The following is a 27,110-nucleotide window of genomic DNA, read 5'->3' on the forward strand; positions in this document are numbered from 1 at the left end:
AATTAGACTATACTATTACAAGTTTGAAGATTCTAGATTACTGATTGTTTTTGAAGATTGATCTATATTTGGTGTACTGCGAAGTGTGTAGTACGAATGAGAGAAGCGACTTGACAATGTTTACGGAAACTATCATTGGTTACGAAGCCATGAATTATCTTTGCTATTCAGTCTCAAGCTAGATGACTCGTCTGAGCGAAGACGAGAGAGCTTCGTTGTAACAAATATTGGATGTGACAGAGGACCTGAGATCTATGCTGCAGAGTTGATGTATATCTTTACCTCTACTTCATTGCTCCATCCACCTGAAAGCTCAAGTTCCTTCCATGCCGCCAGTATGTCGATTTCAAGAACATGTGAATCAGTCTTGCTAATACTGACTGTGTGAAGTGGTACAACCTTACCAAGAATGGTGACCAACAGGGTCTCTTCGTATGATACATCAGGAAGAGTCGAGATATAGATTCCTAAAGATCAAATTAGAATCTAGTTTTATTTTTTCTGTAAAAGAAAAAATAATGAGTTGAACTTACCAAGAGTTCCTAGAGCTTTGATATTTGTGTCAATCAGGATTTTGCCATTCTCTGATTTCGTCATTTTGGTGCTGACAATCGCTGCAGCTCCGGCCATTTTACCAAGGAGACCTAGGTTAGCTACCCATGTAGTATTGTCATTTTTTTGATCAACAAATCCGCGCAAAGGATAGGCTGATAAGATATCGTATCCTCTCACAGCGAGAGAAACGTATATCAAAGCCTGAGGGTCCACAACTTGCATGGGCTGAGAGATAACTCCACTAGAATGTGCACGAATGATGTAAAACTGTGCCTCTTCAACACCAGGAAACTTTGACAACGGCACCAATTCACTAAGTGGTCTCTGGGATACGTTGAAGAAGCCTATTATACCAGTCCCTGTATACGCAGCGCCATGGTATGTTCCGATTGGGAGTATGTGATCATCGTCGTACCCATTATACTGATCTAGACTCTTACCAACGACACTAGGTCTGAAAATGATAGTTTTGCCTCGAGGAGTGGGGCCTGTCATTTGGTTGATAAGATCAAGATCGTGTTGACCTGGCACATCTGTAATGTATATTGGACCGCCGCTAACACATCTAGCAGCTGCATGGAAGCCAGAATAGTCATGAACGGTCTGAAACATGTCCCAATCTGGAATGAGGTTGAGATGCTGGGTGAACAAAGCATTGTGGGCATTGGTGAAAACATGCCATGGATGACTAGTTGGAATTTCGGGAAAAAAGTCATCAGAGTTCCGTACGAGAATTGGAGGTCTGTTCTGGGGTAATTGAGAATAAAAGAGAATTTGCGGAATTTGTGACATGCAAGAGATTGCTTTGACACTGAAATGTCGAAGAGTTGAAAGGGTCCACGCATCTTGATATGCGGATATAAGATCACTGCGGTCTTCGGCAGACTCGAAGAGATCAAGCATAAATTGAGCACTATTTCATGTTAGCAAGAAATTGATAAATCTTGGCCCACTTACTCAGTCTTAACCGCATCAACTCCACAAGATGAAAGAAATGAATAAAAGTCGTCATAGAACTGCCGAACATCTTCTTTGGCGACCACAGTCATTTTACCACCCAAAGGTAAATTTCGTCTCTCGGAATCTCGGCGAATGACTTCGACTGTCTTGTAAGTCTCAGCGATTTTGCCATCCGAGGCAAGACCACCCCAATAGCCCAGAATCGCGTGCCATACAGCAACATGCTGAATACTAGGCTGTTTCTGTCGGATGAGCGATACGGTGTGTTTCAAGCCATTTGGAAACGCTTCTCTTTCTGCCTCAAACTCAATCCAACCGTGTTGGAATTGACCATGTCCTTTATAGTCAATTGACTGCCAGTTATCGTCAATGATGAAGTTTGTGACGTTGATTTTGTTTTCTGCTAGAATGTCGACTGCTTTGAGTATCTTATCTTCGGTTAGTCGTTGCCCAAGCGCATTCCATGTGCCTGCATTGTTGGTTAGTAAATTATTTAAACTATTTCGGGAGAGTTATTGGGTATACAATAAGTCAAGCCATCACACCAGTTTTCAACCCAAACCTTTGTTTTCTCGTCCCCTTCTTCGAGCGCTTCGATCTCCTTTTGCGTTTGTCCAGACTTATTCTCGAGAGCCGCAACGACATCTCTAGCATGATACATGACAGTGGCGTTGGCGGACTCATAGTCATCTCCAAGTCCAACAAGGACATGAGCAACAGACTCCTTGGGATTATCATTTCGAACCTGTCTAAGTTAAAATCGCAATATTCAAGTCTTGAAAATTTCTAACATACTTCCAAGACAACTTTGCCATCACTGTCACTTTTGAATAGAGTCATGACGTTATTAATTCCACTGATAGCCAGTAAAACAATGTGCTTGCCATCCGAGCTTAAAAAGGAACAAGTTACGGCCTCTTTATCAAGCTCAAAATGATTTTTTCCCTGTCGAGGGGCCAGCCAGGGTGTCCAAATGCGAATCAAAGCAAACCATCTAGCTATGTCAGCAAAGAGTGAAATATTAGGTGATAACGAAGAGTGAGACCAACCTTGCCAATTTATCTTGGCCCCAAGGGAGCCCAAATTTAATGTCCTTTACAGTGGATTCTTTTCCAACAGCTCCTTCAATTGGGACTTGCACTGACCATAAAGTAGTCCCTGGGCATTGACTGCGATAATTCTTGACTTCTAGTGACGTATTTAAGTCCTGAACATAATCGGATAAATTACTTGAGATGTTCTCCTGGGAAGTGATTGTTTTCAAGACAATCCTCCCATCTGGCGTTCCCTGGTGGTCTTGTATGAGTTTCCAAGATTGGCTCGAGTTGCTTCGGAATTTGACTGTGAAATTCGTTGGGAGACGGGCGGGTAAAGAGGTTTTGAAGTATAATTGATGGAGCCCCAAAGGTGCGACGGTTTGCAAAACCTTTGGTTGGGAATCTGTCTTCTCTATAGACTCCATAAGAGATTCCTCACATTGGTCTCCATTGCTGCTATACAGAAGTGAAACTTCCCATGATTCTGTGGCACGACTTTCATCAACCTCTAGTAAAGCTGTGACGACTTTGGTATGATCAGGAACAGTCGTCAGTTGACCCAAAGGAGGATAAGTTGAGATGTATGCCTTCAAACTCGGGTGGTCTGAAGTGGGAGGACCTTTTTGTTTTGGAATATACTTCGCTTGAAAGACTTCATTGCCATCTGCTCCACTGATGAATGTCTGAGCTTCGGCCATTTTTACTCAAAGGGCAGAATCAGTGTGAGGTATTGGGTAGTAAAGTTGGGTAGACAGAAGTAGCATGTAAGATTTTTATAGAGAAGTTAAGAGTTTCCAAAAACGGAGGAGAACTAGGAAAGCCTGTTGTTAAACAGATGGAGAAGGAGCGAAGTGTGAAGTGTCAAGGAATAGATTTTGACTTATGGTACAGAGTTTCTTCCCAAACCCGTGACTATCTGTGTGAATCTGTTCTTTTTCTTCTGTACAATGTGGTTGGATGGATGAATGGTCTCAATATATGTCATTCAAAACTTGCAGTGTACGAATCTACTAGCTGCTGATGAATTATGGAGGTTGCTCTTCCGTGCCTCTGAATGTGGACACTGGAGAGCACGTGGAGATAAACACAGGCGCGGATGGAGAACCCCCTGACTAGCGGGCGGGCTGATTAATAATCTTATCTTGGCAGTCGGATAAATGTTTAACCTTACCGGATTTCCGTAAAATTATTTTGGCCCTCAAGAATTGCAAATGGATATTGAAGCAGGATATTTGTCGTAGAAGCCTTCGGTCGCGAGACCTTTCTGTTTTCTTCGAGATTCTTCATGTATTCGTGAAATACTCCTATTTTTCAGTCACACAAGATGGCAACCACTTCTCTCCTTCGATATTCGGCTCGACCTGACCCTTATGTTTGCGCAAGATGCGCTTTCAGAACTTCTCGAAATTCAAATAAAGCGTCGAGAAGATGGATTGGAACGAAATACCTAGCGAAAGCGGCAGATGCGCAATTGGCGTGGGCCAAGAATGCTGCGGAAATTAAAGCAGGAAAGAAGAAGAGCATGCTTTCAATTCTGGAGGAGCGAGGATATGTACATCAGATAACTGGGTAGGTACCCCTCCTTGGCTTCTCCGATGCGAGACGTTAACTTTTGTTTTAGTTCGAGAGACGAACTTGATCGCGCGATGACGGAAAACCGGCTTGGTGCGTATGTGGGTGTAGATCCTACGGCGCCTTCACTCCATGTTGGCCATTTACTACCTCTCATGTCCCTGTTCTGGATGTATGTACATGGTTACCACACGGTTTCGTTGGTTGGAGGAGCTACTGCAAAAATTGGCGACCCGACTGATCGTTTGACGACACGACAGAAAATGAAGAGCACAACGAGAAATGAGAATATATTGAAGATGCATTATCAATTGAAAGGCATATGGTTGAACGTCGAGGCATATGGGAGAAAATATGGATATCACTGGGAATGGGCATGGAGAAGAGGGTTGGTAAATAACCATCACTGGATGAATAAATTGACAGTAATGGAGCTTCTCCAAATTCTTGGCCCAGGAATGAGAATAGGTGCGATGATTGCCAAGGATACGTAAGTAAATTCTCTTTCTGCGTCTGCTGAAACCTGGCTGACATTTATAGTGTCAAGAATAAGATGAATAATGGCGATGGCATGTCCTATTCTGAGTTTTCGTATCCTTTATTGCAATCGTGGGATTGGTGGCACATGTACAATACGAAAGGCATAACAATGCAGATTGGTGGCTCTGATCAGTATGGCAACATCACAGCTGGCATTGATGCGCTTAAATACATTCTAGCAAATCATCCTGATCCTGTAGTGCAGGAGCAACACAAAAAAGCGGTACCACCTCTCGGATTTACAGTTCCTCTCTTAACCACATCTTCAGGAGCCAAGTTTGGAAAAAGTGCTGGAAATGCTCTTTGGCTGGACAAGGATATGATGAGCTCGTTCGATTTGTATGCGTATTTTCTTCGAACATCAGATCAGGAAGTAGAAAGATACCTTAAACTTTTCACATTCATGCCCATTGAGCAAATCAATAAAATTATGGAGGAACACATGAAGGAGCCTCATACTCGAAAAGCTCAACACGCATTAGCACGAGATTTCCTAGAGCTGATTCACGGGATCCCTGACGCCAAAGCGGCCGAGCTCAAACATCGACTTCTTTTCAGTAAATCTGGTGCTTCGGCGAATGTCGAGGAATTGCAGCGTCACTTGGAGAACCTCGAAGACACACTTACATCTAGCAAATCAAGCACAGGTAACATCAACGCATCTAATAGACCCAAAGCAGACCTGAAACTACCACGTTCATTTGTCATGACTCGAAGTATTGCAAGAATTGTCGTCGCCGCTGGCCTTTGTGCCACAGCTTCCGAAGCTAATCGTTTGTGCGGTGCTTCCGGACTCTATGTTGGTGGATCCAGGCCTTTGGGATATATAGGCAAGGATGACGCATTAGTTTTCACCCCAATTAAAATATGGAAAAACTCGGATACTCATCACTATATCATTGATGGTTCAATGCTTGTTCTTCGACGTGGAAAATCCAACATCCGAATCATCAAAATCGTTCCAGATGAAGAATATATTGCAGAGGGTCTATCCTTCCCAGGAAACGAAAATTGGATTAAACAAAAGATGCCTAAAAAGCTAAACGAGGAAGGCGAGATAATCGAGGCAGAGAAAAATCCAAATATCCTCAGCACGGGGGTAGACATCTCAAATAGAGAAGAAATTAGACGACTGAGAAGAGAAAGATCGCATGAGAAATCACAGCAAAGATGGCAAGACAGAGAGCCACGACGTCTGGAGAGAATGCAACTTCTTCAAGCGGATCTGAGAGAGACAAGTCAGCTTTCGTCGGAAAAAATTGATCTGGATAAGTTGATTAAGAGGGTGAAGTCAGATGTATCAGTTGATAAGGATCGATTGGTTAGGAAGATAGATTTCGAGGAGCGTTCGAAATGGGAAGATTCCCTTGAGGAGGACGATTCGAAAAGGTAGTGAAAATGTATCATCTTGCAGAAGAAAAAGATTATCCACTCGATGATGATTTTTCCGTGTCTTTTCTTCATTATCACGTTTGCGAGTGTGCAAGTTGAGAATGTTGAGATAACTTCTATATGTCAAAAATTCACTCAGCTTGTTTATTTCAGAATTCTAGAAGGAATTTGGGTAAGGTCCTGTGAGATAATTTTGAAGTTTATAATTCTAAAAACGGGTTTTCACTATGTCGAGAAGATATCAACGTAGTCACCGAATCTAAAAACTTCTTTCGAGTCTCTATACATAGCTTTGAAAAGTGGAATGATCTGAAATATTTTCTATCTAATATTTATATCCATTTGTATAAACCTGCAAGATCTCATGCAGAGAATATGATAATTCCCTCGCGTAGGGTATTTACTTTTCCAACCATAATCCCCATTCTTTCCGTCTAGTTCTAATTTGGCAATCCATTCCCATTGACGACCGCCACTTCACCCACACCCTCGGCCTTCCCATTCACAACAAACCCATTTAAATTTCCCTGTTTGCTCGCGTTTCCATCCCGGACTTCTTCAGACGTATTGACTAAAATCTCAAAAGCTTTCCGGATAAAACTTTCCTCGGCCTTGGGATTCGCGCTCACGACTCGGATTACATATGCACTTCCCACCACACCGGCTGTGAGATATATCTCGCCTCTATTATTAATAAGCTCGTATACTTCTTTCGTGAGACTATTCTGTGCCTCCGCCCCCGCACCCGTGGCTTTAGGAACAATATTCAGAACCGTAAGGGCGAAATTGGGTCCTGTAACTATATTGAATAGATCTTCCCGTGTCTTGAGCAGACTGCCGAGTAATTCCCCGAGCTTCACGTGTTTTCGAATATGTTCTTGTAAGCCCTTGACTCCGTACGTTCTAAGAACAAACCAAATCTTCAAGCTTCGGAAGCGTCTTCCGAGAGGAATTTGCCAGTCCCGATAGTCGGTTACGAGTCCACTTTCTGAAAACTCGTTGCGGAGATAACTGGGTGTTATGGAGAGTGCGTCGATCAAATCTTTGCGTTTCTTGACATAGAGACAAGAAGCGTCGAAATTTGTCAGAAGCCATTTGTGCATGTTCATGTCGAACGAATGGAAACGTTCGAAAGAAGATGTTAAGTGATGGTATTCAGGGCAAACCAAAGCCGCACCCGCATAAGCAGCATCAACGTGAACCCAGATCTCGCCTGCAACATCTGGAGGTGCGTATCTTGAAAGTACTGTCGCGATAGATGCGAAATCGTCAACTGCGCATGTAGATGTTGTTCCCAAAGTCGAAGTCAGATAGAAGGGTTCCAATCCTTGAGATTTGCATTCTTTCAATACTTTCTCTAGATCCTCACCCGTCATAGCGAAATCATTGGATGCGAGTACTGGGATTGATCGAAATCTAACACCAGCTATCTGCGCGGCTTTTTGCGTGGAGCTGTGTGCCATTTCGCTTCCTAGTGCAACCAGTTTACTCCTCTTGTGTGCAATCGCATCCTCGAGCTCAACACCTGATAAACCTGCGGTAGTTTCACGAAGATATTTATCACGTGCAGCGACCATAACAGTTACAATGGCTTCCGAAGCTGATCCTTGGATAACACCACCACCATGAGTCGTTGACAAATAACAGTCTGGGAGATTGAGAAGCTTGGCCAGCCAGTCCATTACAACAGTCTCCAATTCTGTCACGGCAGGGGAGCAGATCCAATTGAAAGCAGGAGCAGTGAAAGCTGCTGAGTATAACTCTCCGAGCATTCCAGGGTAGGTAGATGATGCAGGGAAGAAAGCCATGAAATTAGGTGATTGCCTTGGTATATTAGTGTCCATCTTAAGCCTCACATATAGACGCCAGACTCACCAATGTGTCAGACCAGGCATGATTTTAGTTTCGATGTCTTTCTGGATCTCTGCCCATGATTCACCCTCTTGCGGTGGACCATCTGGAAGAATTTTCTTCAGGTAACCAGGCTCAACATTGGAGACTACTCTTCGCTCATGGATATTATCATAATATTGAATGACTATGATGGTCAGTACATAGTACTTCAGATGAGGGAACTTTAACCTACTCTCATCAATGGCGGACGTCGCCGCCTCTTTAAATTGCTTCGAATCCATTTTGATTGACAGGAAATATGTGTGTATGTACAGCGAGAAGAATGGGAAAATGCCACCATTTAAGATTATATATAATCAGAAATATGTCGGAATCTTTCTTCGCCAAGGAAGAGACTTTTCTCTATTGAAGACGAGATTATCGCCACGATGTCTTCAAAAGGCGTAGCAGTCCTTGTCTTGACATGTCAAAACGCATGAGAGCAAATGTGGGAGCGGATTCCACCCCACCTACTTTGGGGGTCTCATAATTAGAAGGTGGTAGCCGGGCAGCGGAATTTGCCCCGCATTGCTCAACCGGGTTCGGCTCACTGTGGACGGAGAAACTAGCACGGCAAATTCGCCAGAATAGAAAATCTTGCGAAAACTGCCTATTATTTGAAATTAGATGATAAATCCCAAAGAATATGAAAAGTTCAATAAAGTGAAGAAAATTATAACTTGTAAGCTTCTCAATATTTATTTCGATTTTATATACAGATTTATTAACAATTTGATTTAATGAACAGTTTTAAAGACGTGCCATTTTTCTGATGTTCTAGTTTTTTTTTTTCGTCGGAAGAAAGAAAAGCCGTAGTTCACCACTTGAATACCTGATATCAAACACTACGAAAGCTCAATCATACATAAGTTATAAGAAAAGGACTTTCTATCTAAGGAAACAAAAGCGAGCTATTAATCAATTGCGGCTAGTTTCCCCCTCCGACTACCTACAATGACAAGATGAGAGCAAAGGAACAAGGGATGTACGGTCCGGATACACGCATTTTTGAACATCTCCATCTCTGAGAACCTCAGATGTTTAACATCTAGCATGTCAGAAGGTATATCCATCTGCAAAGGACCGATCGAGATCCTGTTCATGTCAAACTCAGTAAAAACGCCGAAGGTGCATCTTGGCAATCCAAATACTTTCGGAATTGCTTTGAAGAAGGCTTTTCACGATGTAGAAATGCAGATAAGGATGGACGCCCGAGCCTTACCCGGTGTTTTGGCCTCTCCGGGTATGTCATCTACCCGGAGAGATGTCACGACATACCCGGATATACCCGGGTAGTCTGACCCGGTACTCATCCTTGGATGCAGGGGTACTGATAAAGATGTAGATCAGGGAAGATGAGGATGATGTTGGCAATTCAAATTAAACGAAAGGGACAGTGTGACTCAAACTGATCACACCAGCCGCAGTACCAATTGCTACGCGTGAATCGAAACATGACGGTCAGCCGTTCGAATGAAGGTAGAAATCTAATGATCTAGGCACAGAATTACTCGGGACAGGTACTTGAATCTTGGGGGTTGCTAAGGGTTATCGATCAATATCAACAAACACCGGTCACTCTTTTGATTCCCATAAAAGTTAGCGAGGTAATCTAGGACATCCAGAGGTTTCGAAATACAGACCAGGAACGCCGAGACTTCTAGGATAGAGACATCTGCTACACCTTTCGGTGTCTCGCTGAGTTCATTATATCGGATTAATCGTAAATACTCCTTCTCGGCCGTCGGCTTTTTCAAGTGGAGAATCTTATAACCGTTCAAAAGGAAATCGGTAGCACCTAGCTACGCCCTTTGGAGGATTGTGGTCCCAATTTTGCTTCCATTCGACCATTCTTATTTTGTTCTTCACGCTGAGGAACTGGCGCCACAGGGGTCTCAGACGGTAAACTTACTGCACTCGCATCTGTACTGAATTGTCAATATAGTTTGGCCATTTCACTGCACTTGATTAGATTTGAGCAATCAATGTCTGTTTGGTTCGATCTTGATATCAATGTCATGAAACCTTACAGTGGGAGTGCTAGTGCCATCTAAGGGCGAGGTTCGAATCATTCTTGAGTGATTTCCTTCAGCCAGACAGACCATCTATATGTAAGCAGCTTTCTGAGAGAAGTGTCTCAGAAGTATATAATACGGCAATACCTCAATGCTTTAGAAGTTTCTTCTTCTTCTTCTTCTTCTTCTTCTTCTTCTTCCTCTTCCTCTTCCTCTTCCTCTTCCTCTTCCTCTTCCTCTTCCTCTTCCTCTTCCTCTTCCTCCTCCTCCTCCTCCTCCTCCTCCTCCTCCTCCTCCTATTCAAATCCTTCGACTTCTCCACCCATCGTCTTCGCATATCGCTTTTCCATGTGTCTATGTCAAGCATGAAGTCCATTAATTCCCTGCATTCTCTTTTGTTTGCAACCATAATACCGCAAGCCTGATCTCGAAAAGTAGGCAATAGAGTTCAAACAAGTAGCGACCTCGTAAAGGCCCATGCAGCCTTGAAACCCTTCGTATGTGGATATCTCGTCATACCACGTGCACATCCTCCAATTGGAGTACTCATATTTGCAGCTCCTCAAAAATGTAGAGGGAAATTTTCCATCGATGGAACAGATTTCATACTCTGTGAACAAACTAAGCTGGTCGATTTTTATTCCAGGGGAAGATTCCTTGAGATGTCCTAGAAATGTTGTGGAGCGATGTGATTCTTCTAGGCTATGGGAATACGAGTGAGCTTAATCTGACAGGTTCGGCTGAGTACAATAAAGGACACCCTCCTTCGTTTCTCGTTGAAGTCATCTGGCTGTTGTAGTGTCAGTAAGCAAGGGCGCAAATCAATTCGTACAATTGTTGTAATAAATTATTTCATTTGGTTTAGGTTTGAAGTATATTCTCTAGGTATATCAAGCCAGCTTGATGATTCAAGGCTCATTTTACTAAAGGAGACTGATAAATTAAATTCTAATGTAAGAGTTACCAATTCAAATTAATGATTGAAGTTTCAATGTACGAACTTACATGCATGTTTGAAGCTTCATTGTACAAAATTAAACTGATCATTGAAGCTCCAATATCTAACGATAGTTCTGACAATTAAAAATATTATATAATGAGTATTGAATGAAATTTAAGAATGTATGACTTCAAGTCAAACATCCGATACAGAATTCTAAATCTCATTCAGACATTGTCATTCAAGTATCCTTAATTGTCCTAGTCATATTCGAACATTGAGAAATGTACAAAATCCAATGTTCAAGATAAGAAGATACATTCCCTCACAAAAATTTCATTGTATGAATGGATTTTGAATATTCTATTCGATGCGAGATATACCAAATATTTGGTGAATATCACGATGATGTAATCTAAATATTCAAGGGAGCATTCGCCAGCTCGTAATCTCGCATAACCATCCAATTAAATCCTTCTAGCCGATTCCAAAACCCAAATATCTTATAACAAAAGAGGCCATTACGCCTTACGCTTTACGCCCAATCATTCTCACTTAGAGCTCGAAGGCTTATCTCCTAGCGTTAATTCCCATGTACCAAGTCTCTTAGGAAGCCTCAACGAAAGCAATTTCACTGGACCCGAACTCATCGGTTCCTGAATCTCATACGCATACTCCAAACCCGGTTCTAGACCTCTCTCCATAATATCAATTTCCTCCTCCGTTAGCAGCACAGGCAACTGTGCAGCCCATCCCTCAACATTCTCCACTGTCGAAGACACAAGACCCAACTTCTCACGTTCTCTAATCAATGCATCTCTTCCATAGTTATCCTCACACTTGCATTTGCGCTTCTCCTCATATAATGGACGTCTAGCTCTGATATTGCATTTCTTGTTAGGACAACACCACCAGCCTTCTTGAAGCTCTATTGGATCTCGCTTTGCCTCCTGTCGTCCATCTGGCAGATATTCACCCTCGCTGGCTAAAATTGGACAATATCTTTCACCGAGATCGTGGACTCCAACGCAACATCCGGCATATGTACATTTCCACCATCCTTCGGGGAATCTTTCGAATGCATCTCTAGGAAGAAATTCTGGGGGCGGCCCGCAACGAGGAATTATGCTGTTGATTCTTTTGCGATCTTGTTCGGCTTTTCTCGCACGCTCTGCCTTTGCAGAAGTAGGATCGATGGGTCGAGGAAGGACGTTTTGGTTATTAACGTATGGAGCTGTGTTGCTGTGTGGGATGTTATATTGAGACATGATAAGGTTTAAAGTAGCTGAATTGTGTGAATACGAGCCAAGGAGGGGGTTGAATAGGGTTTCGATGGCAGAATCGTTATGTTTGCGTAGGACCTGGTAGAATATTGCTGTGCTCAAGAAGTGTTGTTAATGAAAAGAGAATCTAAAGCAAATGGGGGTATCTGGAGCTATTTAACCACATTTTGATGGGTTATCTAGACGCCAAATGACTGTAGAAAAGAGCCATAATACATTTAGGATGACTGAATAGCCCCGAAATGACTGCAGAATGCAATTTTTCTAGAGCTTTAGCCCTGAAATGACCATAGGGCGAGTATGGCGGCGCATCATGACTAGTATATCTGTAATGACTGTCGAACAGCCGGAGAATGGCTGGAACGACAGTGATTCCAATGACTGAGGAAGCATATCTCCAGGGCCAGTCATTTTCTAATCACATGACGCGACGAAATGACTCGAATTATTGAATATAATTCCAAAAGCTGGTTGCGAGGATTTGTGCATTTCAATGCATCGTTGAAACTTGTACATTGAAGGGTTCCCATCTTGTAAATCGAGCCGAGAAGCCCCTATTTCTCGGGATCGAACTGCACATTATATCACTCGCCTCGAATCTATTCGGCTAATAAAGTTCTATCTTTCAAGACTAGATTGAACATTCAAGCTCTAGGTCCTCAACAAAAAAGAATGTAGTCGGATCGGAGAAGCATAAACCCCGCATTGGGTTGATTACTTAATCCAAAACGCGGGGAATGCCCATTCAAGCTACCGCTCATTATTATTACAAACCATCTTGCAGTCACTTACAACTGTCTGATATCTCATCATCATAGACTCAACATCAATCACGATATCATCATAAACCTTTACAAACATCATCGCCTACAAATAACAACAATGCCGTCAGGAAAAGCTACCGCAACAATCAACGGCCATACCATTGCCGAGACAGATCACTGGGAGGCTGTAGAAGGAAATATTTATGTATGTATCTAACTTTCGAAGTTCCGACATATTACTAACAATGCAGTTTCCACCATCGTAAGTTGGGTATTATACCTGGTCTAAACGATGGATACTGATGAATCAGCTCGGTCAAACAAGCTATGCTCTCCAAGACGGACCATAGTACACATTGTCCCTGGAAAGGTGATGCATCCTACTATACTATCACGTTTGACAGTAAGCTACTTTACTTCCATGTTTATGAGTAAAAAAAGGATTGACAAAGTATAGAAACGGAGTTGAAGAATGCAGCTTGGTATTATCCAGCTCCGTTTGACAAGGCCAAGAATATCAAGAATTATGTTGCTTTCTGTAAGAGACTTTGTGGGTATGAAGATAGCATTTGCACGACTAACAAGCACATAGACAAGAACTTGGTTGATGTGAAGGCCGAGGAAAATTAGGAGATCTGGGTCTGAATCTGAACATCAAGAACTTGTTGAAGGCGTGGGCTTCACGGAAGGAATCTCTTGCCAGGAATCAAACAATAAGTACACTGGATAGCAGTATCCGACGGTCCAGAACAAGTTTTAATAAGCTTTTTGACTTGTCTCATGAACTGCAATCCACACGTGAAACGAGTTTTGACAAACAGAAGGCATGGAACAATGTGATTCGTAGCTGGTCTTTCAATATTCCACCGATATCCTAACACCTCTATCAAGAATCGTGAATAGGCTACTTGCCCTATTGGTAACATGTGTGGCTTGAGGGGCCTCTGTCTCAAAGACTGAGCATAACTCCTGGACCAAATGACAATCCGTTATTTCAACCATACTGTCAAACTGTAGACTAGATATGCTGGATTGAGACGTTGCACGACTAACTCATAGGGATTTTTGAGGTGAAAGAATCCTGTCATTCGAACTAACCTTATACTTTGACCTTCTCATGCGTTGGAGATGTATTGGCCTTGAGATTGTAAAGGAGAAAAGCTTTCTTGAGACCCGAACATGGTCCATGAACACTGTGGCAGATGTTCGATAAAGAACGAGCTGGAAAATCGCATGAACAATATAGCTCATTGATTGAGCGGATAAGGATTGAGAATAGGTGACGAGCATTGATACCAGAATTTCTACGCTGGAGCTTGGGCCCCAAAACCCCGAAGAAAAACACGCTGAACACGCTAAAATCAAGCCGCGACCACAACCGCGTCACCCCGCACAGGGTATCTTTATCCCTATCATATCACAATTGATCCCACGACATGAAATATTGCAAGCAAATCTATGAGAAGAAATAATCATGGAGAACGCTCCGGAGCAGTACGACGATACCAATCGTGCATTTCTTCAAGCATTGTTAGCGCGTGGCACTTTGAATCTAGAAGAAGGCAAAGATTTGCTTGCCCATATTTTCACAGTTCAAGATGGTGATTAGAATTTGCTCTTTGATTTTTCCTCCTCTCAAACTGACATTTATCATATAGATGGACGAGTTACTTCGGCAGATGATGTTACAAAGGATGACCTAAATGCCTACATATCCAAAGCAGCCGAAGCCCTCTCGCCGTTCGATTACGAAATCAGAAGCATGAGACATCAGCGAACAAATGAACAAATCTGGGCTCTTGTCAACAGTACCAGCGATCCCCTCACTCAGATTGCGACCACTTTTACAACGGAGGAGGTGTTCTATATCAAGCGGTTGTTGGATGCTATGTTTGAATCATACAATACCAAGGGAAAGGAGGTCATGGCTATAACCAGTACACAAGCTATACATTCATCAGTTATTGGAGGCTCCGGTCGGCAGAGCATAGGTGACGCCGACATGCAGACAATAGATAACGGTGTAAGGAAAGTAGAAGCCGAGAAGGTATTGGAAGGTCTGGTAGCGCAAGGGTGGTTTGAACGAAGTGATCGAGGGTATTATTCTCTGTCACCCCGCGCAATTCTAGAGCTTCGAAGCTGGCTCGTCGATACCTATAACGACTCGGACGATCCGGATGAGTGGCAGCGCATAAAAAACTGTGAAGCATGCAAAGGAATCGTTACAGTTGGAATGAGGTGTTCGAGGAGAGATTGCAATGTGCGACTACATAAGATTTGTCAACCTGCGTATTTTAAATCACGTCCTAATCAGAAATGCCCGAAGTGCGAAACCGAGTGGGATGGGAAGCATTACGTTGGAGAGAAAGCGGTCACATCAACGGAAGATAACTTGAGGGAGAAGCGGAGAAGTGGTGCTTCCTCGCAAAGAAGAAGAGCACCTGTTGAGGAGGAAGGAGTAGAGGGCGAAGATGAGGACGAAGAGTGATGGAATTAAAAACAGGAAATATGGCATTCATGGCGAACGATTGTGATATCCCGAATGGTCAAAAACTTTGGATTTCTGGTGATACTTTGTGGAAGGACAGAGGAGAAGTCAATTTAATATTCATGTCTGCATCACTAATTGGTCAATATTTTGATGCAACCATGCTTGGCGGAATCGATCCCGGTGCCTAAATTTGCACAGCACAACCGTCAGCCTTCTTTTGAACAGAAGATGACTTCTGTTACAATGTGTTTTTCTCCAGCATTCGTGGTGTTTTGTTACTCTACCTTTCATTGCAATGAAGCGATTTTCTTACAATCCCCTCGACCCGCTCATAGACGGAATTCGAGTAAGTGGTTGTACAATACCTTCGGGATCATTATTGCTAATGAGAAGTCTATAGCTTCTGCATCTATTGCCTGGTAATTGTACTCAGCAACCTCGTTGCTTTCTCAAGCATGCAATGTTCGGGGAACGTCCAAAGTACAACGCTGTTTCCTATACTTGGGGTAATGAAGCTGATCAACAACCTATTGTTATTGATGACCGATATTTTCTTGTAACAAAAAATCTGTACAAAGCACTTATCTGCTTGCAACAGCAAAATGTTACAGAATCTGTTCTTTGGATCGATGCTATATGTATCAACCAAGACGATATTGCGGAGCGGAATCGTCAATTGACTATCATGCCTTATATCTATGAGCGTGCAAAACTTGTGGTAGTTTGGTTAAGAAACGATGAGCTTATATCACCACCGATTTGGCCAGACCCAGAGAAGATATCGCCATTTGAATTTTCAGGACATACTCAACAATATAGAGATCAAAGATCACTATTCAACTACCTGATGGTCATATGCTCAAATGAATACTGGGAGCGACTTTGGATTGTCCAAGAAATCGGAAAAGCCAGAAAACTCATCATCTCCTTTGGACAGGAACTAATAGACTGGCAACGATTTGTGGAAACCATCACTCTTGACTGGCCATACCCTGCATGGATTACGCAGGAAGTAATGGAAGAAAGCGCGTTATCTCAGACCGTTCCATGGAATCTGTATTATCAATTAAGAAACAAATACGATGGTGGCCATAAGCTACAGAACCTTATGGCAAATCATCGTCAAGCTTTGTGTAAAGAGCCAAGAGATAAAGTATATGAGTTGATTGGTTTGGCCACAGATTGCTATGCTGGATTCCCTATGGATTATCGGAAACCCCTCTACGAAGTCTGGAAGGATACAGTACTTTTTAGAAATCTCGATACTCGAGTTCACCAGAGTGATATCTTGAATTTTGGTAAATTAGTTCGGGACTCTCTAGGTGGCCCTAATATCACGACAATGAAAGAAATTGCGGATGATGTCTATTTGAAAATACCTCAGAAGTTAAACTTTGAACGGCATCTCGGAGTTAGCAACCCTACAGTGTTGAAAGTTCCAGCTCGTTTGGTGGGACGAATTATACATTTGGGACCTTCGTATGTACAAATCATGACTGAACTTTCGAAGACTGCAGATTGGAGATTGAGTATCCAGAATAATTTGCCAGAAAGACTTCAGCCCAGCGTTCAAGAAGAGAGTGATCTCTTCTTAGAGTTGCTAGAAGATTTGGATGAGACTGACCTCAAAATCGTGTCGACATGTGGCTCTGAAGTTTCCTGGCTTTGTCAAGATTTTCCAGGAGATATTTCCTCACCGTACAGAAAACACGACAAGCGAGATATAGAGAATGAGTCTCTATTGCGCGACTCGACTTTGAATACATCGTCAGAAAGGTCTGAGCTTTTTCCCGCGTCGCCAGTAAAAGGAGGTCGTTTATTCCTCTTGGACCACTCTTTCGAAAGTCTTCCAGTTGAAAATGATGCAGCTTCAAACATGGGCCTCGGACCGTCAGCGGCTCGTGTAGACGACTACTTGTGTGAAATTGATGGGATTACAAAGGCCGCAGTCATAAGGAGAACGAAAAATAAATTAAGCTTCATTGGAACTGCTGGCTTAGCACAACAACCACAACATGCACGAAAAAGTAACAATTCTACACTCGAAGGAACCCCATCCCCATTTGGCCTGCCGAGCTTCAAAAATTTGACGTCGGATCAAACGGTAGATTTGTACCTTTATGTACCATTGGCATACCAGCTCTTGGATTAGCTTAGTCTTTTCTTTATCTGTTCAGATTGCGTCCAGTGCAGAGGTTATCTTTGGATGTGAATGATATTGGACAATCCAGGAGTGAGATGATTTGAAGCATCGAGCAGTCACCATGTGAGCTGAATGTGCACAATTACGATTCATCCTCGAGTTAAACTTGTACAACGAGTTTTGATGTCCAAAATGAAATGACATGATAAAGAAGATAAATCTTTCACGATTATGAATATGATAATGGCCGACATGAAATCTCGGATTCACAAGAATCGATTTCTCCCGCTCATTTCTCAACGTTCTTAGGACTTATGCACACAATGACCAGCTACGAGCTAGAATAGAATCTACTTTTAATCAATGAACCTATTGATTCTCTCTTCGTGAAGGTACACTGATATAGTCACCACTAATATTTCACAGCACATCCATTCTCCAAATACATAGATAGGCATGATACAAATGATAACCTGGAGTGATCCGCTATAGCTCAGACCTGAAGTCAGTAAGAAAGATTGCAATGCTTTGTATATATATTACATATTTTTCAAGATGATCCAAACAAACATATTGAAGCTGGAATATGCGGAGAAACATTGACGTTTTCTTCCCAATTGTAATGCTGTTAGGTAGTCATATTATATATTATATGGTAAATGTACCTGGTACGTAAAGTTCACGACGGGGCTCCATATTTAGCCGATACATTGAAATCCTCATCAACATGGAAACTTCAAGGGTCGAAATAAATTCAAAAGCTCCTGTTTGAATAGAAGAAGAAGAAGAAGAAGAAGGGGTGGAATGGAAGAAAAAAAGAAATGGTAAAATGTTGATAGAATCGCCTCGCTCTGGTGGCTTGGACGCCTGAATGTTGGTTCGAACCCACCCACAGGATCTACGAATGATAGACACCCCACATTCAAGCCACCAAACCTCTTTTCTTTAAGACCACCAGGACTAAAAAATGTAATCACCTCAACATTGCGGAGTTCCCTTCATGAAAAGAGATGGAAGGAAAGAAGAAAAAAGAACAAAACAAAAATTGTCTCCCTCGCGTGGGGTCGAACCACGAACCTCTCGATTTATTTAGTTGAATTGCTTCAAGTAACAGTCGAACGCGCTAGCCAATTGCGCCACGAGGGAATGCTATCTTTGTTGATGGAAGCCAAGATTTATGAAAATCTATACAAACAATCAACATTGAGCCCACACCATCACGATCTTTCAAATAAATCCATAAAAACAATTAGATCCCTCAATAAAATGGGACATGATAATAAATAGTATACATATATTCTCTATACCATAGACTAAGTAAACCATAATACAACAAACACAATATAAAGATACATTCAGAACCCAAAATCGAATCAGAAGGAAAAGCAATCTCGCCCAACAGCACCATCAGCACCAGTCGTTACAGTCGAAACAGCTTTAAACGCGCCTTTGATCGCCATACTAAGCACACTGTCAACTTTACAATCATTTCCTTTTTCCACGGTGAAAACAACGGTATCTCTATCTTCCCAATCCAACATCGCCTGTTGTGCAACTTGTACTTGGACTTTGATTTGTTTCGGGAAGGGAAGCGTATGTGTAGCTTGGGCGAGGAATTTGCTTCCGGAAGGCCATGCTTTCTCATCTAGGGAGATTTGTTAATTCTTCTTGTCTTTCCTTCCCATCAAAGTCTTGCAAAGGGTAAGTTACCACTGATTTTATCCTTGGCCCATAACTCAGGAAACACTTTCTCCACCACCAAATCCGCAACCTGATTAATCCGATCCGCTTCATAATACGGATCTCCCTCTCTCTCCATGCGATTCACCGCATATGTCATTTTGTAATCTTTACTCCCAATTTTATATCCTTCCCCATCCGCAGCATTACTCTTATAATGATGCTTCAACCACCAAAACGCATTTTTTTACCTGTTCCTGCACTCACTCCATGATCATTCTTGATATCGTAATTCTGCTGTCCCAGAAACGGAATACTCTGCATGGTACTCGAAGTCGTCACAATGGTACGACGAATCTGTCGCGAATTTCGCGTGCAGTAGTAGTTCGCACTACATTTGACATACATTTTTTCTCCATAATCCTGTTTCCAGTACGAAGCAGAGTTATTGTAGCAGCGCATAGAAGCCCCTCCCAAATCGGCATATCCAGTAACAAATGTTTTGGCATCTCCGATTCTTGTGAGTCCCCAAACTTTGAACGGCTTTTTGTCGAGTGTGCCGGTGATAGGGTTTGCTTCTGTACCCGATATCCAGTCGACAGGATAGTTTTTGTCGCCGGGGTTGGAGGCATAGGCTTCGTCGAATTGCTTTCCTGTGATGGAATCGTCGTAGTTTTTAAAGTACCAGAGTTTGTCGTCTCGGCCGTTTGGTGTGGCGTCGTTGCTTTTCATGTATTTGAAGCAGGTTGTGAGAAGACTGCTTCGTCTAGTCGTTCATCTTCTCGTGGTAGGAGTGAGCTGCTCAGTACTAGTGGTGCGACTGCGAGGAGAAATGTAGCGAATTGTGAAAGATGCATGATGGTAGCAAGATGTATGATGCTAGAAATTGAAATTTGAAGATAGACTGAAGTGATTTAAATGGAAAGAACAGAAGCCAAAGGAGATCTGTGTTGATGAACAAGAAGCAATGGAACTCACTCTCATTATATACAGTCTGCATTGAAGCCAGAGAAGCGTCTTCAGCTACTCAATCATGCGAGAGGACACTGTTCAGACGTAGAATCCTACAGCCAGGAATATGGAAATATCGTAACTCCAAAGCATGCCCATACTTCTGTCAACACAGCTCTGCAAAATAGCAATGCAAACCCGATGGACGGCGACCTCATAAAATTGCGAAATAATGATAATACTTGGCAAAAGATTACTCCCTCTACACATCATAGCATCTGAACATGCTATAAGCATCAATTTGAAGCATGTTGATAGATATTCTCCGAAGATTCTGCTACTGTTGAAGCATGGCTTTACACAAACCCCAGAGTGATCAAACATTAGTTTATTTCACATTTGCTAAATGTAGAATATGGTACGATATCTTACTCTTCTGTTTCTCCCACCCCCTTTAAGCATCAGATATTGTAATTAGCAGTTATCAGCTCAGCTACGCCGAACACCTTTCGCTGAGACATCTGTGTAGGAACTCTTACCACAATGTATCCTAAAAATCAGAGTATGGGGCCATCGAAACGAACTGGAAATTGGTTGGAATGAGAGAATTATCTCAGATTGACCAATCAGTAGACTTGAGGGCAAAGTCATTCTTACTTCACCCCGCTGACAGCGTAGTATCCACAAGGCTGAGTCGCCGCTGACTTTTCTCCATTTTTGTGCGTTGTGTAATGTTTGTTGACCAGAATTCTTTATCATCGGGCTTTAATTGAGATTCCTTTGCCCAGATAGATCAATCACCGAATAGCTTCTATGATTCCACTTATGGATAGCTTGAGTCGCGAGAAAAGGTTGAAGTAGATGAGAATACGAAGGATTGCTTTGAATCAGGTAGTTTTCTAGAATTGGAACATGTGTCTGGTAAATCTAGCGCCCCTGGTATGTTTCGCTGGTAATTGAATTCAAAATAGTTGAAAGAGTGTGTTGATATTCATCATTTCTTGCAACTTTCTAGAATGAAGTCTTTCGGAGGTACCGATCGTTGCTGACCAGGATACCTTGGCGTACTGATGCCAAGGTAAACACCAACGGCTATCTGCTGAGGACTGCTGTATGAGTTTTTGCTTTGTGAAACCTTTGGACCACGGGATTTTCGACCCCGCGGGAAATCTCAATCAATCGTCAAAGTTCGTTTTATACTTGACAAATACAGAAGCTGCATGCTCTGTGGAAGCCCCGTGTCGATGAGTTGACAAACTACATTTCCATCCTGATGATTTTTGGAAAATTGGTAGAACTCGTACACAAGCCCTCATTCATCGTTCCAAGAACCCATGATAGAAGCCCTATTCAAAATCACTGATGTATAGTTTTTATCCTGAACCAGATTCCGAAAACAAGATCGCACAGCCTGCCAAAAACTCCAGTCTAAGCCCTGTTTGTGACTCAGATTTTGTAAAATTGGAGCTAGCAGAGAATCATCCAGCTCACGAGGCAAGATATACGCAAGAATAGATTCTCCTAACAATTGGGAAGATTCTTCGCCGAAGCCTTTTGAAGAGAGTTGACTATCGCAGTTTATACTGGCTTGCAAATCGCAATCTCATCATACATATCAATGATTTCAGCGACGAAAATGAAGACTTAACAATATAAAAGTATTATTTATACTGAGAAGCTGTCTCCTTTAAGCAATTGCAATTGACACCCAAGAGCCCAATTCCACGGCTTCTCATGGCTCTTTCCTTTCTCCTGTTGAATCTGTAGAAAGTGATCAGAATTTAGAAATGAATACAACTACAGCACCATTTATCATTGGAGAAATTCTCATGAAAATCAAGCAATTGCTTCGTACCTCTTAATACATTGTAGTCCAAAACATAATCACAAACTTCATCATAGCACACTAGATTTTCACCACGTCAACATGTCCTCAAAAACCCCGGCGAAAAGCTCCGAAAAAGATTATTCTGGCATTATCGCCAACGAAAATGATGCAGAGAATACATACCACTGTCCCTTATGTTTTGTGAGATGCATGAACCAAGACAATAGTATTGCTGCTGCTGATATGACATCTTGCAGGGATCAGGACTTATTTCCCGCAGAATGAACGACATTGCAGAAAAATCCGTCGCTTCAGTTGACGGACAACAACCCGAGCAGAGAAGAAGTGAAGTTGAAGCAGTTGAGCTTTTATGGGCGAGACTGAACGATGAGGAGAAACGCGAGTTTGAGCAGAAGCGTGAGGATGAGAAGAAATTTTTTCCAGACGCAAGCAATGCAATGGCACAAAGCATCATTACTCAAAGTAAAGGACTCAGAGTTGAGAAAGAGAGACGCGAGGCTAAAATAAAGAAATACGTTCGGGTTACAGCGAGTGAAGGAAACGAACTCAAGGATGAGAAAAAAAGGGCATCGAAAGGAGTGAAGGAAATCGTGGTCAAGGCCCCTTTGGAGGAGAATGAATTTGATAATGACAAACAAAAAACTCTCTCGGATAGAATGAAACAAATCGCAGAAAACGCTGCAGAATTGCGAGAAATCCGGGATGAAGATCAAGGACTCGAGAAGAGAATGAATCAACTTATGGAGATTGACGGTGCTGAGGGATTAGAAGAACTTGAAATCATGAACAAGTTTTATGAGCGTCAAATCAACAGGCTTCACGATTTGAAAATAAGATACAGGGAGAGAAAAGAGCTTGGAGGGAGAGTAGATAAAGCTGTGGAGGTCGATGCTGAAGTTGGAAAAAAGCTTAAAGACTCATTAAAATTTGATGCTTACAAGGCGGAAGAACTTGAAGATGAGGAAAGCAATTTTATGGATCGGTTAGAAAGGCTTGAAGATCGCAAGAAATGAACCGAGGATGATAAGATATCAGAGAAAACTTGATGCATAGATGAGACAGAAAGCTTCGTGAACTATGAAGGAAAAGCTGATCAGTTTTTTGAGGGAAATGTATGAGTAATTGCGAGGTGAAAGGATGAGACTTGGGTGTAATACAAGCGAGGCAGAAGGCTTCATGAATCATCACAAAAGAACTGATCAGTTTCTTGGGGACAGAGGTGGTAAAAACTTCGAAGTATGATTGCAAGCAAACTAAAAGTTCAACGCTCCAACTAGATTGATATTCCTTTCAAAAATCATTGTCCCAGATAATTATTTACACACCTTGAAAGTAAAGTGAACGCAAGAAAATATGTTTAAAGTCGAAGACCGCAATCCAAAGCCCACCGCACACTCTGCAAGCTTTCCTCTTTATCATTAGTCATAATCAGTCTATATCCTATTAGCCTGTCCGACCTCAGATACCATCTCCTTTCTACCAGCATCGTCGATTTCAAGAGCTATGTGTTTGTGAACCTGAAGAGGATTGCGACTTTAGCTTCGAAGGATGGCATTGCATTGTATTGTTCCTCGACGATCCATCTATTTGCGGATTCAAGATCACTTATTGATCCTCCGAGGTTTGAAACAGTGACAGGAATGTTCCAGTCCGTGGTTTGAATACTGATGAATCCCGGAATGAATTCCCCGCTAATAAATTGATGCGGGGTGCTGACGGAAAATCTCATATGTTCTAGTCATTGGACCAAGTAACATCCATGTAGTCCGACTAATTCGGAAGAATGGGATTGCTGCTTGGCTCTACCATACTGGATATAGAAGATCTGGTATAAACTTGCATAAGCGTATAAATCGAACTCAGATATGTTGTTGCTGTTGATTCGGCCATATTTCCTGGAAGAAAGCTGACAGTAACCGCAGCCGAAGATGCAGAGAGAGACTGGGCACTCGATTCCACACTAGGTGGAGATGATGGAGCCGGACTCGTAGATATTGGGAATGTCGGAACGATTAATGTAGTCATAGTAGGGGCCAATTCGATGAAGAACCCGGAAATCGATGTACTGGTTGTACTGACAAGCGTTTCAATGTCACTACTGAAGGTCTTATCCAATGATGATAATGACGGTACTAGATCAGTCAAAGAAGAAGATGGAGTGGTAGAAATCTCCAACGTTGAATTGGCTATCTCAATCGTTGATGAGAAGGAGGTGTGGCTCACTCCAGGATTTAGTTCTGTCTTAACCTGAACTGTACTAGGGTTCGTTGTAGAGGCGGCAAACTCAGACATAGCCCCTGAACTAACAATCGCATTGGATGAGACTGAAAATTCTGCACTGCTGGTGGGTTCAAGGCCACTGGGGTTTGTGCCAAGTGAGACGACAGTGAGTGATGCTGCAGTTTCGATGATGCTAGGCACATGGCTAGTTTTTGCGGAAGGTACAGTATCAGTAGCTGCTGTCGGAGTCACAGATTGATATGCAATTGTCGTATTAGACTCGATTGTAGAGCTCTGCAGTGTAATAGTTGCTATAGAATCTGATGAAGATGTACCATTTCCTGACCCCGAGGCACTTGGGGATGAACCATTTGAGCCTGAAGCGGTTAGGGATGGACCACGTCCATCATTTTCTGAAGAAGAAGCTGAAGGAACGATTGTAATTGACTCGAAACTGCTTGGACCAAGTGGAGATACTGACAGAATGACAGATGAGTCTGAAATTGAGGGGTTAGTTACAACAGTAGACGAAGTTGCTTCAATTGCGGAGAAGGATGCTGATTCTGGTAAAGTTATTGTACTAGAATTCGCCGTAAAACTCTCAGATGTGAATAGAGTTGTTATGCTAGAATCTGTTGTAATGATAGCAGTACATGAGGCTAGGGGTTCAATGTCACTGGATCCAGTACCGGAAGAGGTGGAAGGTGCAATACTACTTGGTTCATCAGAAGAGAATGCCGATTCAGTTGGTATAACAGAGATTCCAGTTACAGATGGAGTTAGTACCGTAGAGTTAGATGTAGATAGAGAAACCGAGAACACAGAAGTGCCAGCACTGGTTAAGATTGGTGAAGAAACCAAAGAAGTGGATTGTGGAGTACTCAGAAGGACTTCAGAGGTAACCGTGTTGATGGATGATGGAGTAGAAGCAGAAGCCGAGGTCCCAGATTCAGAAAGAGTAGTTTCAGATCCACTCAACGGAAATTTAATGGTGGTAGTGCTAGTGCTAGGTGGTAATGAAGTGATAATCCATTCGATTGTAGTACTGGTAGCGCGGGGATTTGACTCAGAGAGCAGAATTTGAGACAAACTCGAGGAACTTAATCCTGGATCAGGCGTTCCCCTTATATCGATGGGTTCCGATAGCTCTGTGGGGGTAGAAAAAGTAAAAGGAGAAGATGCAACGCTAGTTTGAGTTGTAATTCCTGCGGATGCTAATACGGTGGTACTTTCTGTAAGGCCAAACGCAGATATAATGGAACCTGGTAATAAGGAGGAGCTAATTTGCGATACAGCATGAGCAAGTATGGAAGGTATTGAATCACAAACAAGGAAATATAGAAATATGGAATATATGAAGTACATATTTCATGAGCGAGCAGTTTAAATGGATGAATTAGGTGCGCATGCTCTCGTGTCAATGGTTCAACCGGCTGTACTGTGAGTGTGATTCTCAAAAACCATTTTCGACGAGAGTTAGGAAGATATGACTCGGGAGTGGTAACAAATATTCCCGCCCATAGTGAATTTGAAAAATCATGTCACCAAATCATGATACTAATCTAACCGAGCCAACGTCGGGAGAGTCCTGACAACTGTTTTCCGAACGACCTCAATTAATTATCAATGTTGATTAGCACATCGAGCTTTCGATCACCAATCCAGTATAGTTCATTGAGCTTTGAGTAATCAGTTTGAATTAGTATAACGGGATTCAATTATTACTTTTCCTTGTAATCGACCGAAGATATCATCTCGACATTTGGGCTAGATCTTCTTAGATCTGGAGCGTATTCATCTGCCATAAGAATAAGAAAAACTACATAACGGAACTGAATTGATGGCACACAAGTGAAGTATCAATCAATCTTTCCGTATTATACAAGGGGTTCCGTGTTGATGTTAAGGATGGATATGAAGACTGTAATCTCATTTGTATTTTACCTTCTTGTCGGTGAACATAAAACAAACGGGATGTTGGTCCAAAGTTGCATTAATGAGTTTACACGGTGACCGTAATATGACCTATCAGTTCGTTTACCTACCTAGGTACCTGCATACAGCCCACCAACCAAACCACTTCTCGATGGATAATGATCTTAGGGGTTTGCTTGATCGTGATGATCTTTCGAGGGAGGCTGGTTGAGCCTATTTTTGTTCAAGACATCTAGACATACAATGTTGGTGAATGCCATCTAGCCATAAGACAACGCTTCCAGATCGGATGGAGGAGTCGAAGTAGTCTAGAAGGTAGAGATCATCAAAAGGGGGCGCGGGCTGTACTTGTAAATCTCCACATCTTGTGTAACTGTCCAGTCGGTCAAATCCTTGAGATCATCGTTGGCCCGCTTTAGCTACGAATTATTGGATTCACTGAGATTCTGAGACTTGAAAGAATTTTCACAATACGAGTTCAACTTGTACGTATCAGTTGTACGCAGCCTTCTTTTGTTTGCTAAAATAGATCGGATACCAAGCCCCCCTGTCAAGTTATTCTCAGGGTCGTAAGCTCAGGGGGCCGTGAAACCCTCCACTGACTGGGGACGAGGTCCACTAAATGACGACTTACAGGGTTGGGATTCCATCTAAGCCCATAAATATCCCCAAACAAACAAGTGCATCCCGTAATTTCTTGCATCAACTGAAATTTTTGCTCTCTATGATACGAAAAATGAGGAAAGTTCCTTTCGTACTGATCTCCCCAATCATGATCGTTTTCGATCAGTCATGCCACATACGAAGTAATAATCTAGTGAATATTAACAGCCTTAAGCTAGCCACTACCATGGGTGGGCGTAGTAGGGCTGGGGTCGAATGTTAGTCGT

The 27,110-nt window shown here is 42.3% G+C and overlaps 11 protein-coding genes across 11 annotated transcripts; 5 read left to right on the forward strand and 6 right to left on the reverse strand.

Moving 5' to 3' along the window:
* Positions 1-252: 252 nt before the first annotated feature.
* EAF01_011148 (uncharacterized protein) lies at positions 253-3,250 on the reverse strand (the record flags this gene model as incomplete). Its single annotated transcript, XM_038919405.1, has 6 exons — positions 253-467; positions 534-1,468; positions 1,513-1,984; positions 2,041-2,260; positions 2,311-2,509; positions 2,565-3,250. 6 exons carry the CDS (start codon positions 3,248-3,250, stop codon positions 253-255), a joined length of 2,727 nt encoding a protein of 908 aa, XP_038765276.1.
* A 626-nt stretch (positions 3,251-3,876) lies between these two features.
* EAF01_011149 (uncharacterized protein) lies at positions 3,877-6,057 on the forward strand (the record flags this gene model as incomplete). The annotated part of the gene is made up of 3 exons (XM_038919406.1): positions 3,877-4,121; positions 4,174-4,614; positions 4,665-6,057. The coding sequence occupies 3 exons, from the start codon at positions 3,877-3,879 to the stop codon at positions 6,055-6,057; spliced, it is 2,079 nt and encodes a 692-aa protein (XP_038765277.1).
* Positions 6,058-6,496: 439 nt separating this feature from the next.
* On the reverse strand, positions 6,497-8,191 carry EAF01_011150 (uncharacterized protein; the record flags this gene model as incomplete). Its single annotated transcript, XM_038919407.1, has 3 exons — positions 6,497-7,880; positions 7,932-8,094; positions 8,143-8,191. The coding sequence occupies 3 exons, from the start codon at positions 8,189-8,191 to the stop codon at positions 6,497-6,499; spliced, it is 1,596 nt and encodes a 531-aa protein (XP_038765278.1).
* A 1,556-nt stretch (positions 8,192-9,747) lies between these two features.
* EAF01_011151 (uncharacterized protein) lies at positions 9,748-10,514 on the reverse strand (the record flags this gene model as incomplete). The annotated part of the gene is made up of 3 exons (XM_038919408.1): positions 9,748-9,877; positions 10,112-10,260; positions 10,419-10,514. 3 exons carry the CDS (start codon positions 10,512-10,514, stop codon positions 9,748-9,750), a joined length of 375 nt encoding a protein of 124 aa, XP_038765279.1.
* A 941-nt stretch (positions 10,515-11,455) lies between these two features.
* On the reverse strand, positions 11,456-12,172 carry EAF01_011152 (uncharacterized protein; the record flags this gene model as incomplete). The annotated part of the gene is made up of 1 exon (XM_038919409.1): positions 11,456-12,172. The coding sequence occupies one exon, from the start codon at positions 12,170-12,172 to the stop codon at positions 11,456-11,458; it is 717 nt and encodes a 238-aa protein (XP_038765280.1).
* An 897-nt stretch (positions 12,173-13,069) lies between these two features.
* On the forward strand, positions 13,070-13,581 carry EAF01_011153 (uncharacterized protein; the record flags this gene model as incomplete). The annotated part of the gene is made up of 5 exons (XM_038919410.1): positions 13,070-13,156; positions 13,203-13,213; positions 13,263-13,354; positions 13,409-13,489; positions 13,544-13,581. 5 exons carry the CDS (start codon positions 13,070-13,072, stop codon positions 13,579-13,581), a joined length of 309 nt encoding a protein of 102 aa, XP_038765281.1.
* An 844-nt stretch (positions 13,582-14,425) lies between these two features.
* On the forward strand, positions 14,426-15,439 carry EAF01_011154 (uncharacterized protein; the record flags this gene model as incomplete). The annotated part of the gene is made up of 2 exons (XM_038919411.1): positions 14,426-14,552; positions 14,610-15,439. 2 exons carry the CDS (start codon positions 14,426-14,428, stop codon positions 15,437-15,439), a joined length of 957 nt encoding a protein of 318 aa, XP_038765282.1.
* Positions 15,440-15,737: 298 nt separating this feature from the next.
* EAF01_011155 (uncharacterized protein) lies at positions 15,738-17,594 on the forward strand (the record flags this gene model as incomplete). The annotated part of the gene is made up of 2 exons (XM_038919412.1): positions 15,738-15,788; positions 15,843-17,594. The coding sequence occupies 2 exons, from the start codon at positions 15,738-15,740 to the stop codon at positions 17,592-17,594; spliced, it is 1,803 nt and encodes a 600-aa protein (XP_038765283.1).
* A 1,364-nt stretch (positions 17,595-18,958) lies between these two features.
* EAF01_011156 (uncharacterized protein) lies at positions 18,959-19,997 on the reverse strand (the record flags this gene model as incomplete). Its single annotated transcript, XM_038919413.1, has 3 exons — positions 18,959-19,230; positions 19,296-19,476; positions 19,533-19,997. The coding sequence occupies 3 exons, from the start codon at positions 19,995-19,997 to the stop codon at positions 18,959-18,961; spliced, it is 918 nt and encodes a 305-aa protein (XP_038765284.1).
* Positions 19,998-22,143: 2,146 nt separating this feature from the next.
* On the forward strand, positions 22,144-23,078 carry EAF01_011157 (uncharacterized protein; the record flags this gene model as incomplete). Its single annotated transcript, XM_038919414.1, has 2 exons — positions 22,144-22,245; positions 22,302-23,078. 2 exons carry the CDS (start codon positions 22,144-22,146, stop codon positions 23,076-23,078), a joined length of 879 nt encoding a protein of 292 aa, XP_038765285.1.
* A 757-nt stretch (positions 23,079-23,835) lies between these two features.
* On the reverse strand, positions 23,836-25,650 carry EAF01_011158 (uncharacterized protein; the record flags this gene model as incomplete). Its single annotated transcript, XM_038919415.1, has 1 exon — positions 23,836-25,650. The coding sequence occupies one exon, from the start codon at positions 25,648-25,650 to the stop codon at positions 23,836-23,838; it is 1,815 nt and encodes a 604-aa protein (XP_038765286.1).
* Positions 25,651-27,110: the final 1,460 nt, after the last annotated feature.

Source organism: Botrytis porri (genome assembly GCF_014898465.1).
Source record: "Botrytis porri strain MUCL 3234 chromosome Unknown BPOR_019, whole genome shotgun sequence".
Lineage (NCBI taxonomy): Eukaryota > Fungi > Ascomycota > Leotiomycetes > Helotiales > Sclerotiniaceae > Botrytis > Botrytis porri.